At 42.2% G+C, this 17,063-nt stretch overlaps 1 protein-coding gene across 4 annotated transcripts in view; it reads left to right on the top strand.

Moving 5' to 3' along the window:
• The window catches only part of LPIN2 (lipin 2), a 77,527-nt gene that overhangs the window by 4,495 nt on the left and 55,969 nt on the right, over window positions 1-17,063 (top strand). For 2 of the 4 annotated variants that reach the window (XM_038393313.2, XM_043508043.1), the window contains exon 1: window positions 14,138-15,602. The exons of 1 other annotated variant lie outside the window; for it this stretch is intronic. In XM_038393313.2, coding sequence (XP_038249241.1) covers window positions 15,516-15,602 — 87 coding nt within the window. In that variant the 5' untranslated portion in view covers window positions 14,138-15,515. Of the gene's footprint in view, window positions 1-14,137; window positions 15,603-17,063 lie in introns of those variants that run through there. One more of the 4 variants, XM_038393303.2, reaches the window with a different exon arrangement.

Genomic DNA, 17,063 nt, shown 5'->3' with positions numbered 1-17,063 from the left:
AGAACACTTCAATATCTCTGGTCACACGATTACAGACCTGAGAGTGGCCATCCTTCAACAAAAAAACTTCAAAAACAGACTCCAACGAGAGACGGCTGAATTGGAATTAATTTGCAAACTGGATACAATTAACTTAGGCTTGAATAGAGACTGGGAGTGGATGAGTCATTACATAAAGTAAAACTATTTCCCCATGTTATTTCTCCCCCCACCCCACCCCACCCCCCACTGTTCCTCAGATGTTCTTGTTAACTGCTGGAAATGGCCCACCTTGATTATCACCACAAAAGGTTTTCCTCCTTCCCCCCCCCCCCCCCTCCTGCTGGTAATAGCTCATCTTAAGTCATCACTCTCCTTACAGTGTGTATGATAAAACCCATTGTTTCATGTTCTCTATGTGTGTATATAAATCTCCCCACTATATTTTCCACCGAATGCATCCGATGAAGTGAGCTGTAGCTCTCGAAAGCTTATGCTCAAATAAATTTGTTAGTCTCTAAGCTGCCACAAGTACTCCTTTTCTTTTTTGCGAATACAGACTATCACGGCTGTTACTCTGAAACTTAAAATGTAGATTATTTTTTTAAAAGTGGGTGTGACGGGTTCCCCCGGGGTGCCACCTGGAACTGGGGTACCACTGAGCCACCAGCCTGGGCTCCCTTTACGCTGTACTGCAGTGACCAGCCTGCCAAGCCGTTTGCCATGCTCCAGCACACATACAGGTAGGACAAACCCATCTGCAGTACATTCATACTACTGAGATTAGCTCTGCATGGGGAACCTACAGCTAAGGAACTGCCCAGCTGCTCAAGTGCACCCCTCCCTCGCCTTCCCAGAATTATACTGTCTTGCACTACACAGAGATCTGTACAGCATGAGCTCATGAAATTTTATGGAGAGGATATATACAACAGCTTTTTGCCCCAAGTTATAACTCCTATACACTGGTTTGTGATAAAGCAGAAGCAAATTTATTAACCACAAAAGATAGATTTTTAAGTGATTATAAGGGATAGCAGGTTACCTAGCAAATAAACAAAAAAGCAATCTAAGCTTAACATACTAAAGAGATTAGATATGAGTAGCAATTTCTCACCCTAAATAATGATGTAAGCGGGTTGCAGAGATTCTTAAGGGGCCAGCTGCCCTTGCTTGCAGTTTAAAAACCCCCAGGTATTCCTTTCACAGGCTAGAAATCGCTGTAGCCTGGGCCCAGCACTTGGTCCCAGTTCAGTCCTTGTTTCTCAGGTGTTTCCAAGAGTCTCCATTCGGTGGAGAGTCAGCGAAGAACTGTGATGATGTCATTCCCCTGCCTTAAATAGCTTTTGCATATGGTGGGAACCCTTTGTCTCCAAGCTTAGTTCCCACACCTTTCAGTGGAAAACCACTAGTATTCTAAGATAGAGTCCAGTAACAATCACATGGGCAAGTCACATGCCCATGAATGCTTCATTTAGTCACAGCAGAGGCCATTACCCATACTTTAGTTGGAAAGTGTACAAGAAAGCCCATTAGATGTAGCCATGGTCCATTGTGAGTTAAGTGTCCCCCGATGGACCATCCAACTTGAATGGGCCCTTCCCAGCCAGTCATTTTTTAGGATATATCTACACTGGCAAGTTTTTTGCACCAAAAGTTATACCACTTTTTTAAAGCGTGTTAATTAAAAGCGCTCTTGCATGTCCACACTCTCTTCCACTGGTGCCATAGTGTGTCCACGCTTGCAGCGCTTACATCGCCAATGACAGCAGTGCACTTTGGGTAGCTATCCTACATGGCAACTCTCCCCCTTCTACCTCCTCCTTCTACTGCTAGGTCTTGTGGGAAGGCAGAGGGGATCGCGGCACATAATGGGTCCGGGCTCAATGCCCTGTGATGCATGCTTTCTGTCCCATCATTCAGTGTGACTCAGTCTTCAGTTCATGGCATTTTTCAATGTCCCGCCACATCTATCTGCAGGAATGGACCCCACACTACTCTCCACTGCTCTGCTAGCTCTCACTAATACATCACAAGTGGCAGTTGAGTTTTTCTTGAACTTACAAAGCAGCAGTCACAGTTGCCTGACATGGCATCCAGCATGCACAGCAGCAATATTAGATTGCTTTTGGTATTCACAGAGGAGCTGAATGCAGTGGAACGTTGCTTTTGGGGAAAGTAGCACAGAGTGGTGGGATCACATAGTTATGCAAGTCTGGGATGACGAGCAGTGGCTGCAGAACTTTCGGATATGGAAAGACACCTTCGTGGAACTGTATATGATCTCACCCCAGCCCTGCGGCACAAGGACTCCCGAATGAGAGCTGTCCTCTTGGTGGAGAAGCGTGTGGCGATCGCAGTGTGGAAGCTACCGGTCGGTCACGAACCAGTTTGGAGTGGGGAAGTCAACTGTTGGTACTGTGTTAACGCAAGTGTGCAAGGCCATTAATTTGCATTCTGCTGTGAAAGACCGTGACTCTTGGCAACATGCATGACATTGTGGTTGGCTTTGCAGACATGGGTTTCCCTAACTGCGATGGGGCGATAGATGGAACACGCATTCCAATTCTTGCATTGGACCACCTTGTGACTGAGTACATCGATTGGAAGGGATACTTTTCTGTGGTTTTGCAGGCGCTTGTGGATCACTGTGGGCAATTCACTGACATTAACGTGGGGTGGTCTGGAAAAGTGCACAATGCACGTATCTTTAGGAACACTGGTCTGTGCAGAAAGCTGCAAGCAGACACTTTCTTTCCCTAGGGGATCACCATAGGGGAAGTAGAAATGCCCATAGTGATCTTGGGAAACCTGGGTAGCCATTAATGCCATGGCTCATGAAGCCGTACATGGGAAACCTAGATAGCAGTAAGGAGCGGTTCAACAACAGGCTGAGTAGGTGCAGAATGATCGTTGAATGTGCTTAAAGGCGTGCTGGCGATGCCTATATGGTAGGCTAGACCCGAGTGAGAAAAATATTCTAATGGTTATAGCCACGTGTTGTACGCTGCATAATATTTGTGAATGGAAGGGCAAACAGTTTTCTCAGGGGTGGACTGTTGATGCAGAATGCCTGGCTGCTGATTCTGAGCAGCCTGATACTGGGGCAATTAGAAGGGCGCAGTGTGGGACAGTAAGAATCAGGGATGCCTTGAGACAACAGTTCCAGCAAGAAAACCGGTAATGGTTGTTGCTATGCTTGAGACTGTAATGATTACTTAAATCTGGTAGCCTATGAAGCAACTATGATTAAGGCCTAGGATTCAATGTAAGGGACTAATAAAGTGCTGATTTGTATGGTGCTATGAGGTATCATCCCTTGCGGGAAAATAAAGGAGTAGTGCGTATTAATAAAAACACTGCTTTTATTGACAGACAAACCCCACAGGCACATACAGCCATCCACACAGTTGGTCGGGGGGGAAGGAATGGGAGCGGGATGATTTTCATAGTTGAGTGTAGGTCCAGCTTTCATTGGAACAACTGTCTGCAGGGGTGGAGAGTAGAGGAAAGCGCAAAGTGTCAGAAGGTGGAAATAAATGTTCGGGGAGAATTTGGAGCAGGGGTGGCCAACCTGTGGCTCTGGAGCTGCATGCAGCTCTTCAGAGGTTAATATGCGGCTCCTTGCATAGGCGCTGACTCTGAGGCTGGAGCTACAGATGCTAACTTTCCAATGTGCTGTGGGGTGCTCACTGCCCAACCCCCTGCTCTGCCCCAGGTCCTGCCACTACTCCATCCCTTCTCCCAAGGCCCCTGCCCCTTCGCCCGAGCATGCCATGCCCTCACGCCTCTCCCTCTGGCCACCAGAACCTCCTGCTCACTGCAAAACAGCTGATTGTGGTGGACAGAAGGTGTGGGTAGGGAGGGAGCGGCCCTGATTGGCAGGGCTGCCGGTTGGTGGGAGGCTCTGGGGGCTAGAAAGGGGTAGTGGATGGAGAGCTGCTGACATTACTGTGGCTCTTTGGCAATGTTTATTGGTTAAATTCTGGCTCCTTCTCAGGCTCAGGTTGGCCACTCCTGTTCTGGAGCATGTTGGTTAGATGCTCCAAAGCTTTAATCAGCCTCTCTGTGGCATCCCTGTTGTAAGGATCCTTCTCTTCTTTTTCTGCTTTTCACTTTCAGTCCACTTCTTGTGTTCAGTGTTTTCAGCCTCTGACTGCTGCAGCACAATCTGGAACATATCTTCCTTGGTCAGTTTTTTCTCTTGCACAGACGCTCTGCTGCTGTAGGGTGGTTGTTTCTTAAGGTGAAATCTGGAAACACATGGTTCACAATAAACAGAAGAGCTATTGTCAGCTACACACAGAGAATTGAAACAACAGTAACATTAACACGATGCTGGTAACATACCTATCACTTTCTCGGTGACCCTAGGCAAGTACACATGAGGCAGAAGACCCCAAGTATGGTGAGTGAAACCCAGGGCAGGGACTTTGCTTCAGTGCAATTAAAAAAAAAATCTGAAAAGGTTGCAGGTCACTTAAGGGGGAGCAACACTCTAAACTGGACCACTGTTTCCAGAGGGGGTGGTCGGTATGGAAGATATTTCACTCCTGAGGGGAAGCAAGGGTGCATTTACTACACGCTTGCGGCTTCCGCCCCGATCCCTATGTTGCTCACCTGTGTGCAGCTTTGGTCCCTGCCCAAGTGATTGCAGAGTGGTGCGGGAAGGAACAAGGCAGCTCTTCCAAGGAACCTCCGGCAGAGGATTGCAGAGTACCTCAAGGAAAGTTTCCTAGAGATCTCTGTGGAGGATTCCCATAAAATCTCAGAGTGCATCAATTCTTTGTTTCACATTACTGACCCCAGAATATTACTTGAAATTGCATACTCACCAAAGGTTCCTTCACTGGCATCATGCTTGGCCACAGTGCTGCTCTGCAACTAGCTAGACTACTCCAGGGTTACAAACAGCTCTTGGCTCTTCGGCTCGCCTGTCTCCTATTCTCTTCCTCCTTCTCCTCGTCCAAGACCACCTCCTTAGTGTTGTCTGCACTGGCCTGGGTTTCCGATTCCTCAGAGGTTTCCATGATGCTCTTGGGGGTTGTGGTGGGGTCACTGCTGAGAATCCATGCAGATCCTCATAAGAGAGACATTTCTACAGTGCTGTACCAGCACGACTGTTCGCCTCCCTTTCCTTCTGGTATGCCTGCCGCAGGTCCTTGATTTTCACATGGCGCTGCTGCGTGTCCCTGATGTAGCCCTTCTCCCCCATGCCCTGCGTGATATGCGTTTCTATGGCTGGATCAGAGATGTGTCTACGCAGCCTCTTCTCCCCACACACCAAGAAGATCCACCACCTCCTATATACTCCAGGCTGGACCGTGTTTGGAGTGTGGAGCTGCCATGATCAGCTGTGGAGGCGAGCTCTCCATGCCATACAAACAGGAAATGGAAATTCAAAGGTTCCCGGTCCTTTGACAGGGGAGGGATGGTTTCCTATGTACCTGACTTCTGTGAAGCAGAGCTGAAAACATTTACCAGAGCATTGTGAAACACCTCCTGGAGGCCAGTTAGGTAATGCAGTGTCTACTCTGCCTCTTTGTTGACCTAGCAACATCGAATTAAGCACAGAAATGGAGTAATTAAGGGTGGGGTGACCTAGTGGGGTGAGTTATGTCAGTGAAAGAGTCCTGGTTGTGTAGACACATTGATTAGTAGGTCAGTGTAAGGCCTCTTAACTACACTACCTAACTGCGTAATGTAATCTGCCTAACTCTCCTAACCCATTTGGCTGAGGAAGTGAGATTGAACTCAGAAGTTAAACTCAAGTCTCCTGAATTAACATACAGAATATTGTAATTGGGCCATTCCATAGGTTAAAAATATTCTGAGTAATAACATTGAGGCCCCATTCTGTAAACAGCAAAATTCTGCATTGGTGTACACTGTACAGCTCCATTGGCTGAGAAGTCAGTGAAGCCTCAGGGTATATGCAAGTATGGAATGTAACAATCTCAAAAAGAAATCCTGTCTTTGGGCTGGTGACATGGTCACTGTGCTGTTTTTTTGAGGAAATAATGGAAAGGAAGCAATGGAGGAGCATTCCTGCGAAAGAGGAAATGTTTCAGTACTGTGCATTGGAACTGAAATACAGGTTTATTTCATCTTGATGAAATATACAGCAAAGATGGAACTCTCTAGATCTTGTTAATCAAATGGAGGACAAATTGGAATTTGACTTGTGATATATACGAAAGTGGAGTTACCATCTTCAAGCAATTTTTATAAAATTTGATATTGTTATAATTTTTTTGTACTCTTGTTCTACTGCTGATACATTATTCCTTTGATTTATTTCCTCTATTTCCTGGATGAAAAGTCTGTGTGTTGTCAGGGTCAGGGAACTCTGAGGCTGCATTGAATTACAATAATGTTAGGCATAGATGATCTATAAATGCACAATATAGAAAACACTACCACATGCTGGAGATTAACAGACTTATCCTTTTTACAAACAGTAGTTTTGTACTGTCGATAAAAGTTCAATCAGCAATACCAATATTTTATACTAAGAAACAAATCTATTCTCCTCTTCCCTCCTCACCTTCCCAGAGCAAATTCTGGAATCTTGATTTTTTTTTTTCCCTTAAATCCCATTCATAATAAAGACTGTTTTATATGCAAATTGAATGCATAGATTCCTACTGTGATGCATGTGCTTAACTCAAATCAATGTTAAGGGACATTAAGTGCATCAAGGAGAAAATGAGTGAGTTGTGAGTATGTGTGAGAGAAAGTGTAAAATCATTTAACATTGAAGTGTGAAAGTAGGTTAAGGAAAGTTTCCACTTGTCATTTTGTGGCTATCAAATTGCATATTTTCACTTTTTGGTAAAGACTTTATGGGACTCTGTTTGAAATCTCTGTGCTTGTATCTGATAGTGATAATAATGGTATAATGTGTGGATACAATGCAATATATGTTTAAAGGTGAGCAAATGCTATTGATAACAGGAATTAATTATTGTTGTATTGCAACAATATTGCAATAATATTTCATATTTCTAGTCTTGCAGTGTACGTGGATGCTTTATTTTTTTTTTTTTTAAATTAGGTGAGAAGGGGGTGAAAATAAAGACCTATATAATCTAAGGATATGTCTACACTACAAAATTAGGTCGAATTTTAGAAATCGGTTTTGTAGAAAGCGTTTTTATACAGTCGAGTGTGTGTGTCCCCACACAAATGCTCTAAGTGCATGTAGTCGGCCGACTGTGTCCACAGTACGAGGCAACAGTAGACTTCCGGAGCTTTGCAGTGGGGGTAGCTATCCCACAGTTCCCACAGTCTCCACTGCCCATTTGAATTCTGGGTAGAAATCCCAGTGCCTGATGGGACTAAAACATTGTCGCGGGTGGTTCTGGGTACATATCGTCAGGCCCCCGTTCCCTCCCTCCCTCCGTAAAAGCAAGGGCAGACAATGGTTTTGCGCCTTTTTTTCTTGAGTTACCTGTGCAGACGCCATACCCGGCAAGCATGGAGCCCGCTCAGCTAACCGTCACCATATGTCTCCTGGGTGCTGGCGGACGTGGTACTGCATTGCTACACAGCAGGAGTTTATTGCCTTTTGGCAGCAGACAGTGCAGTATGAGTGGTAGCCGTCGTCGACATAGTCCTGGGTGCTCTTTTAACTGGGTGCCTGGGCAAACATGGAAGTGACTCAGCCAGGTCATTTCCCTTGTTTTGTCGCATGGCGATTGAGTCTTACCGGCAGTGCACTCTTTTAATCTGCATTTAGCAGAAGACGATGGCCAGTAGTCATACTGCACAGTCTTCTGCCGAGCACCTAGGAGGTGACTATGGCTAGCGGTCGTACTGCGCAGTCTGCTGCCAGCATGATGTATAAAGATAGAAGAAGTGGCTCAAAACAAGAAATAGACCAGATTTGTTTTGTATTCATTTTCTCCTCCCTCCCTCTGTGAAATCGACGGCCTGCTAAACCCGGTTTTGAGTTCTATCCTTGAGGCGGCCATTCAGTTTCTCGCAAAGCCACCCCGTTTGTTGATTTTAATTCCCTGTAAGCCATGTTGTCAGTCGCCCCTCCCTCTGTCAGGGCAACGGCAGACAATCGTTCCGCGCCTTTTTTCTGTGCAGACGCCATACCACGGCAAGCGTGGAGCCCGCTTAGATCACTTTGGCAATTAGGAGCACATTAAACACCACATGCATTATCCAGCAGTATATGCAGCAGCAGAACCTGGCAAAGCGAAACCGGGCGAGTAGGCGACATCAGCGCGGTGACAAAAGTGAGGAGGACATGGGCACAGACTTCTCTCAAAGCTCAGGCCCTGCCAATGTGATCGTCATGGTGCTAATGGGGCAGGTTCACACGGTGGAACGCCGCTTCTGGGCTCGGGAAAGAAGCACAGACTGGTGGGACCGCATAGTGTTGCAGGTCTGGGATGATTCCCAGTGGCTGCGAAACTTTCGCATGCGTAAGGGCACTTTCATGGAACTTTGTGACTTGCTTTTCCCTGCCCCGAGGCGCAAGAATACCAAGATGAGAGTAGCCCTCACAGTTGAGAAGCGAGTGGCAATAGCCCTGTGGAAGCTTGCAATGCCAGACAGCTACCGGTCAGTCGGGAATCAATTTGGAATGGGCAAATCTACTGTGGGGGCTGCTGTGATGCAAGTAGCCAACGCAATCAAAGATGTGCTGATATCAAGGGTAGTGAGCATGGGAAATGTGCAGGTCATAGTGGATGGCTTTGCTGCAATGGGATTCCCCAACGCTGGTGGGACCATAGACGGAACCCATATCCCTATCTTGGCACTGGAGCACCAAGCCAGCGAGTACGTAAACCACAAGGGGTACTTTTCAAAAGTGCTGCAAGCACTGATGGATCACAAGGGATGTTTCACCAACATCAACGTGGGATGGCCGGGAAAGGTGCATGACGCTCGCATCTTCAGGAACTCTGGTCTGTTTCAAAAGCTGCAGGAAGGGACTTTCTTCCCAGACCTGAAAATAACCATTGGGGATGTTGAAATGCCTATAGTTATCCTTGGGGACCCAGCCTACCCCTTAATGCCATGGCTCATGAAGCCATACATAGGCAGCCTGGAGAGTAGTCAGGAGCTGTACAACTACAGGCTGAGCAAGTGCAGAATGGTGGTAGAATGTGCATTTGGATGTTTAAAAGCGCGCTGGCACAGTTTACTGACTCAGTTAGACCTCAGCGAAACCAATATTCCCACTGTTATTACTGCTTGCTGTGCGCTGCACAATATCTGTGAGAGCAAGGGGGAGACTTTTATGGTGGGGTGGGAGGTTGAGGCACATCGCCTGGCTGCTGGTTACGCACAGCCAGACACCAGGGCAGTTAAAAGAGCACAAGAGGGTGCGGTGCGCATCAGAGAAGCTTTGAAAACCAGTTTCATGACTGGCCAGGCTACGGTGTGAAAGTTCTGTTTGTTTCTCCTTGATGAAATTCCCCGCCCCTTGGTTCACTCTACTTCCCTGTAAGCTAACCACCCTCCCCACCGCCCTTCGATCACCACTTGCAGAGGCAATAAAGTCATTGTTGCTTCACATTCATGCGTTCTTTATTAATTCATCACACAAATAGGAGGATAATTACCAAGGTAGCCCAGGAGGAGTGGTGGAGGGGGGAAGGACAAGGCCACACAGCACTTTAAAAGTTTAAAACTTATTGAATGCGGTGGAGTGGCTGGGTGGCCGGAGGTCCCCCCACCGCGTTCTTGGGCGTCTGGGTGAGGAGGCTATGGAACTTGGGGAGGAGGGCGGTTGGTTACACAGGGGCTGTAGCGGCGGTCTGTGCTCCTGCTGCCTTTGCTGCAGCTCAACCATACGCTGGTGCATATTAGTTTGATCCTCCAGCAGCCTCAGCATTGCATCCTGCCTCCTCTCATCGCGCTGCTGCCACCTTTCAGCTTCAGCCCTCTCTTCAGCCTGCCACCTCTCCTCCTGGTCATTTTGTGCTTTCCTGCTAATCCCCTTGTCGGGGGTGGAGTAAGGAAATTGATTTTAAGAGCCTTTAAGTCGAAAAAAAGGGCTTCGTCATGTGGACGGGTGCAGGGTTACATCGATTTAATGCTGCTAAATTCGACCTCAACACCTAGTGTAGACCAGGGCTAAGTCAGATCAGTGCAATATGAATCTCATCTGTTTTGTGGAAAAAGGAGAGGGACAATCCCTTTTCTATAGGCACTGTAATAAAGGCTCTTCCCCTGGTGCTGCATGCTTCTGCCGCTACACAGAGTCAGTCACTAAATTGGGTTGTTGTGGTGCAGAGGGGTGTGTACTTCTTACACTTTGGTCATCCCAGGAAGAAACTGAAATGAGAGGAAATATAGCACATATTTTATGGCTCCCCTCTGTGATTGCTACAGCGAGACCCAGCCAGTTGTGATGTGGCTCCAAGAGGAGCTGCGCTGCTGTGAAGAGAGAGGGATCATTAAGTGGGTGAAGTCTCTTAGGATGGGTCCATGAAAGTGCAAGATTGGGAAGGTGTTCAGCCACAAAAAAACAGATCACTTTTCCTTTCCATTAAAGGAAAATGCCAAAAAAACTAAGGTCATTGTCTGTATAGGTATAACCTAAGATATTAATTTAAACAGATGCTGGTATTATCATCTTTCTCTCCCCCACCTTGATGGGAGTAGGCACTTTTAAAAAATTCTCATATAAAATATTTTTTCAATTTAGCATATGTCTCTTGAGAAGGGTTTGAAGCTAAACCAAAGCTATAAGAATATCTTGTACAAAATGAGACCGTCCACAGAGATGGTCAAGTTACTTAAACCAAGCTTTTCAGGTTGGTCAGTAATTGTGTGTTCCTTGTTTTCTGGGTGCCTGACTTGGTACCCTGGGGTATTCTCAAATATCAGGCCCTAGTGTCTCAAATTGGACACCTAAAACTAGTGGATACTTTTGAACTTAGAATCATAGGACTGGAAGGGACCTCGAGGTCATCTAGTCAAGTCCCCTGCACTCATGGCAGGACTAAGAATTATCTAGACCAGTCCTGACAGGTGTTTGTCTAACCTGTTCTTTAAAATCTCCATTGATGGAGATTCCACAATCTCCCTAGGTAATTTATTCCAGTGCTTAACCACCCTGACAGTTAGAAAGATTTTCCGAATGTCCAATCTAAACCTCCCTTCCTGCAATTTAAGCCCATTGTTTCTTGTCCTATCCTCAGAGGTTAAGAACAACAATTTTTCTCCCACCTCCTTGTAGCAACCTTTTATGTAAATAGTTGAAAATAGTTATCATGTCCCCTCTCAATCTTCTCTTTTCCAGACTAAACAAACCCAATTTTTTCAATCTTCCATCATAGTTCATGTTTTCTAGACCTTTAATCATTTTTCTTGCTCTTCTCTGGACTTTCTCCAATTTGTCATCTTCTTTCCTGAAATGTGGCACCCAGAAGTGGACACAATACTCCAGTTGAGGTCTAATTAGTGAGGAGTGGAGCAGAAAATTTATCTTTCTGCCTCAGTTCCCTGTCTGTAAAATAGGGATAATACTCATTTATCTCGCATGGATATTGTGAAAATAAAGTAAAGATTGTCTAGCACTTGGATACTACAATGACTGCCATAGAAAAGACGTTGGGGAAATTAATTCTGTCTTCAGAGCAGGGTTTGGATAGTGTGAAGTATCAAGGCTTGGGGACACGCTTTGAATAATATGGATAAAATAAAATATTAAGTGCACTCTCCTGTGCACTGAATTAAGAAGTAGTCCTGTGGAAAAAATTATGTGATCATGTAATTAGACTATTCACAATGTCTATGCTCAAGGTGGCCAAATTAAGGTTGTTCAGGCAATCTTAATTCTGGCATTTCCTAACTGATGCATACTTGACTTTACAATCTTAGTGTCTTCATTTTTTTTTTTTGTTATTTTAAGAAATAAGCTAACTTTAAAATTATTTCTAAAGGGAATTACGTTTTGTTTAATTTACTAACATTCAGGGAAACTTGTTGAGAGGTTAGAGTGTAGCTCTTATCCAAAGTTTCTCCCACCACACACACCTGGAGATATGAATACCTTCTGGCAGGTGCAACTGAAGTGCTATATAGAAATGTGGTCTCTAAAGCAGCTATCCAGGCTCAAAGGATCTGTTGAAGTACTGGATGTCAAACTGGAATGCTGAGCTTCTTTAAATAATGGGTAAAACAGAAAATTTGTGTAGAAAAGGTAGAATAGTAAGTATACTCAAAGGTGTTGAAGCTGAAAAATCAATATATAGATAAGGTGGCTTAATCTCTAAAATGGTGGTAAAAGATGACCAGTATAAAGAGAGACAAACAATATAAAGAAGATAAAAGCAGAGGAAAAGCAAGTGGTTTCACTGGCATAGGAATGTGCCACACACAACCTTTTTTATATAGTTACTATCTTTGATTTAAGCAGGAATACATTTATATCCTAGGGTGTGCTTATGCCTTATGTCTCTCTTCCCACTTAACAGGCCTTGTCTAACAAAGTTCTTGCTAGAAGAACTTAGGTTTCATAAGTATCAGGAAAGTTGTGAGCAATGGCAGAAGCAAGTAAGCTGTCTGCAGACTGGAGATGATTCACATTTGAAACTTCAGTACTTAGGTAAAATTAACATATGCAAAAATTAATTTCTTATTCCCCCTTTACCTCACTGGTAAGAAAGAAAACAGGTCTTTTCTGTGGCAGTCATTGTAGTATTCAAGTGCTATACAAATTTGCAGGGTGGATTTGATTTAAATCACTAGTCAGGACGACTCGATGTAATAATGGATTTCTACATAAAAGTGCATTCTTGTTTGTTGTTATAACCTTAATACATATTCTTCACAACTCGGAGATAGATGTAGGTTTCATTTTTAGAAGGTACACATTATATATTTTTAAGTGATTTATTTTGAAAACTTTTCAGATTAGTTTTACAGCTATATGAGAAAATGAATGATTGTTTGGTTATTTCATTTACCAAAGGTAATTGAAGCAGAAGTCACTGGGAGGTTAACTATCTCCAGTTCAACAGGTTAATCGTTCATATTTGGAGATTTTCTTGCCATGCTGTATAAGGAGGAGAATATCACCAGTCAGACATTTTAAATTGTTTTATTTAACTAAAACAACAATGTTGTGTATTCTGGATTTTTTTCTTCAACAGCAAACATATAATATTTTAAGAAAACAAGCATATGAATTTTTGAATTTAGTTAAACATTCAAGTTTTTTAAAATCAGGTTTGTTTTTGTTAAAATTGTTAACTAAAATAGTTAAATGAAATATTTAAAAAAACAAAAATTAAATCGACTATGTCAGCCAGGTCAACACGAGAAACTTAAAATATTGGCTTCTTCAGCTAACTCAGTTGTCTTCACCTACATTTTCCTGTTTGTTCATAATCTGGAAAAGAAAAACAAGCTTTCCTGCTTTTTCAGGTCCCAAACGATTTCTCAATTTGGAATGAATTAGTCCAAAGGAAGTAAATATTCTTCCTACACCCGCAGAAGAAGCTACTGCAGTTAAGAGTGAGATTATCACTTTAACAGTCTCTGAATCCAAGTTCTTAAGAGACTTCCACCAGTTCACTGGTGTGACTTTCTTTAAAACATCATCAGCAAACATATATTTCTTGAATGGTTCTTATTCCAAACTGGGTCTCTTTTATGGCCTGCTGCCATTATAGGTTTTCCCTTCAAGTGAGAGAATGGTATGGTAGATCTTAAATCAATGAAGGCTACACTGGGAAAGACCTCAAGAATTCTGGAATATGCTGCTCAGTCTCACTTTTGTTTCTGATTACATGTTTTGAATTCTTACTGGCCCAGGGACAAAGTCCTACCAGCCATCAGGGCTGAGGCGTAATGCTCTGTACTCCTGGACAGCTGGGAATTTGATTTGTTGAATGATGTTTATAATGTGTGAGATAATGAACCTCAAAATTATGTCACTTTTAGGAACATGCTTCTCTCACCACTGTGTTTCTATTTTTAAAAAGGACTAAAAATCACATTAGAGTCCTAATTGCTGACTTAAATGAAGATGGGGGGAAGGAGAGGGGGACAGGTGACTGTAAAATCTGAGAGCAAGTGGCGTCTGCCCTTGTTCATCCTCATTGTAGTTACTGCAAGTAAGGGACTATAATCAAGGCTGCATATCTTTCTGGCAAAAATTTAGATTAATCTAGATTGGCTTCACCTGTGGCCTCTAGAAGTTCTCTTGAAGATTCTCGAGGTCATTCGGCTGCAATCAATAACTAATTTGCCTTCATCCAAGTCTAATGTATTGATTACTTTAGAGGAGGGTAGGATGGAGATGGTGGTTCAACATGTAGGACCTGTCAGAAACAATTATGTAAATTTTAAAGTTAAAGGAACTTCTGTGGTAGTTACAATCTCTTTATTTTCAGTTGCAGTTGATAGAGATTGATGAAAGCTGTGTGGAAGAAAAATGTTAACGGTCTATGTTGGTTCATATTTTTCATAATGTGGTCATGGTCATCTAGGTTTCGAGGAGAAAATTGCTTTGTTTTTATACTGAATTTCTCAGTGATTTCATATAGCCTTGATACTAATTAGAGAAGTAGTTCTACTTTACATTCTCTCATTAAAAAGTTATTTTTTTTCTTCGCCTTTATTGAAATAGTGATTCTGGTACATGGTGAACTCTTAGGGTTTGTCTAAACACACAAGTTGTACCACCACAATGCAGGTACAGTTAAAGTGATATTAACACCCTAGTGTGGATATTGTCACACTGGTATAAAAGTGCTAATTTCTATAGCTTATTCTTATAAATTGTAGGGGATAAACTATACCAATATAACTTCATCCACAGTAGAGATTGTACCAACTTGACTATTTCAGTTAAAAAAAAAAATCACACACTAATTGAAATAGTTAAATTTCAGTACAAAACCTTTGTGTGAGTCAGGACTAGGGTTGAATAGTAGGATTTTTTTCCTTTAAAACTTAAATCTTCAGTTCAACTCATCTGTTTTTAGCCTCTGATGGAGTACTAAGGTAGACTGGCTGATAGTGTCATCTAATTGTACCCACAGCAAGCTGTGGTCTGTACTAAAGCTCTAAACATTGCTACAGGTGGTAGTTAAAATGGCAAAAAATATAAATCTGCGTAGTGTTGACAAAGCATAAGAATCATTAACTGAATCCCTGTTCATTACATGGATGTCTCATCTAATATCATGTGACTTAGGGTAAATGATTTTGTATTACGCTATCAGCACAAACACATGCTAAAGTGTATCCATGTTACTTCTTATCTCACAGTGGAAGGGGGCTGTGCCAGTTCAAGCAAATCTTATTGGTGAAGGAGTTTCTATGTGACTTTTTCTAAAGAGCCATTTCCTTATTTAACCATACCATTACGTGTGAAAGTAGACAGAACATCTACCTCTCTCAGAAAGGAAAGACTGCAGAGGAGAAAATCTTACTATTTTAAAATACTTGTGGTAAAAGTCTGCTTCCATCTTAAGAAGAAAAGTTGGTACCACATAATGTTACGCTTTTTAGATTGGTATTGACTTTTCACAGTATACGTAAACTTCTTTGGTGAGATGTATTTCTCAGAAAAGAATGCTATTGAAGATGACATAAACAAGAATGCAGTCATTGCACATGAAGGGTTCCCTTCTGATATTTTGGTGAGTTCTGTCCCTGATGTCCTTATTTACTATCAATATAGTGACTTGATTCTGTGTGGCATAGTAAAGTAGTTAATAGTCACAGTGGATCTGTCGGAGAAACATTTAGATTCAAGCTGTTTTTTGAGTTGCAATACTCTTTAGAAAACCTTAATTTGAACTTCAGCATACTTGCTTTGGTTTCACATTCTCTTTCATAACTACATGCCAAACCTCAACTTCTAAATATTTTTTTTGTTATGTTTACTTAAGATCAAAATATATATTTGTTTTTTTGCTATGTATACTTTGGCATACCCGGTTTGCATCCGATGAAGTGAGCTGTAGCTCACGAAAGCTTATGCTCTAATAAATTTGTTAGTCTCTAAGGTGCCACAAGTACTCCTTTTCTTTTTGCGAATACAGACTAACACGGCTGCTACTCTGAAAGATACACCTCTGTATACCTAGTTAACTTTCACTATAAAGGATATGAAGTGACCTAGTAAGAAATTTATTTTTATATGCAAACTGAAAAATGGAGTATAAAGTAAAAATTAATGAAACATTTTAAAAACATTATTTTAAATTAGGATTTTTATTTAAGTGACATTTGGAAGCTGCCAGTCCCCTGTATTATTTATTGTAACTCAATACAAGTAAATTACTGTATTTGAGTTGGAATATTATAGTTGCAGTTTTGCCAATCTTGTAATTAAATATGTACAAAACTCTCTTAATTAAAATGACCAAGATACTAATAAAAACTATAAATGAGGAACAAATCTAATAAAATTGAGTAAATGACAATTCTATCCAGTTAAACATAACTCATACTTAATAAATATGTATTTTTACATGGGCAAAACCAGGTAAATTGAGAAAATCAAGACTACACTCTTTTTCTTTTTGCATTCTTCCCTTTTATGTAGTAGTAATGAAAAGGAGCAAACCTTTATTATTAGCTCAGAAGGCACCTTGCACTAGATACAATGTGAAATCAATAGAACAATTCATTCTGTTGTCCATTAAGATCTCCATTGACATGATTTTTTCATAATGATAGTTATGACTCATTCCCTTTGGAGCAGAAACATCCTGTCAGTAGCTTGTGTGTATGTAATGTGAACTGTGAAACATTTGATTGGAAAAAGATGTACCTTACAGCATGTATTAGCATGTAATACTTTGGATTTCTCAAACAATACAATTAGCTAACCAAAGGTTGGATTAGTAAACCAGATGGAGTACACCAGGATTCTGAGCTAGGTTTTAAAAAAATGAAGATAAATTGTTTTTCCATTGTTGCACTGAAGAAATGCCACATATACACAGGAAGTTCTTCCTCTTCTTGTAGATGCTGTTCCAGTTATGTCACTGCTTGCATATAGATGTTCTATTAAAAGTTCCTAAACTATAAACAGTGCCTATTAATGTACATTGTGTTACTTTTGCAGTATTCAAAAGTGTGCTATATGCTTT

Source organism: Dermochelys coriacea, chromosome 2, assembly GCF_009764565.3.
Source record: "Dermochelys coriacea isolate rDerCor1 chromosome 2, rDerCor1.pri.v4, whole genome shotgun sequence".
Classification (NCBI taxonomy): Eukaryota; Metazoa; Chordata; order Testudines; family Dermochelyidae; genus Dermochelys; species Dermochelys coriacea.
The sequence above is the reverse complement of the archived record's forward strand: the minus strand, read 5'-3'. Positions and strand labels throughout refer to the sequence as shown.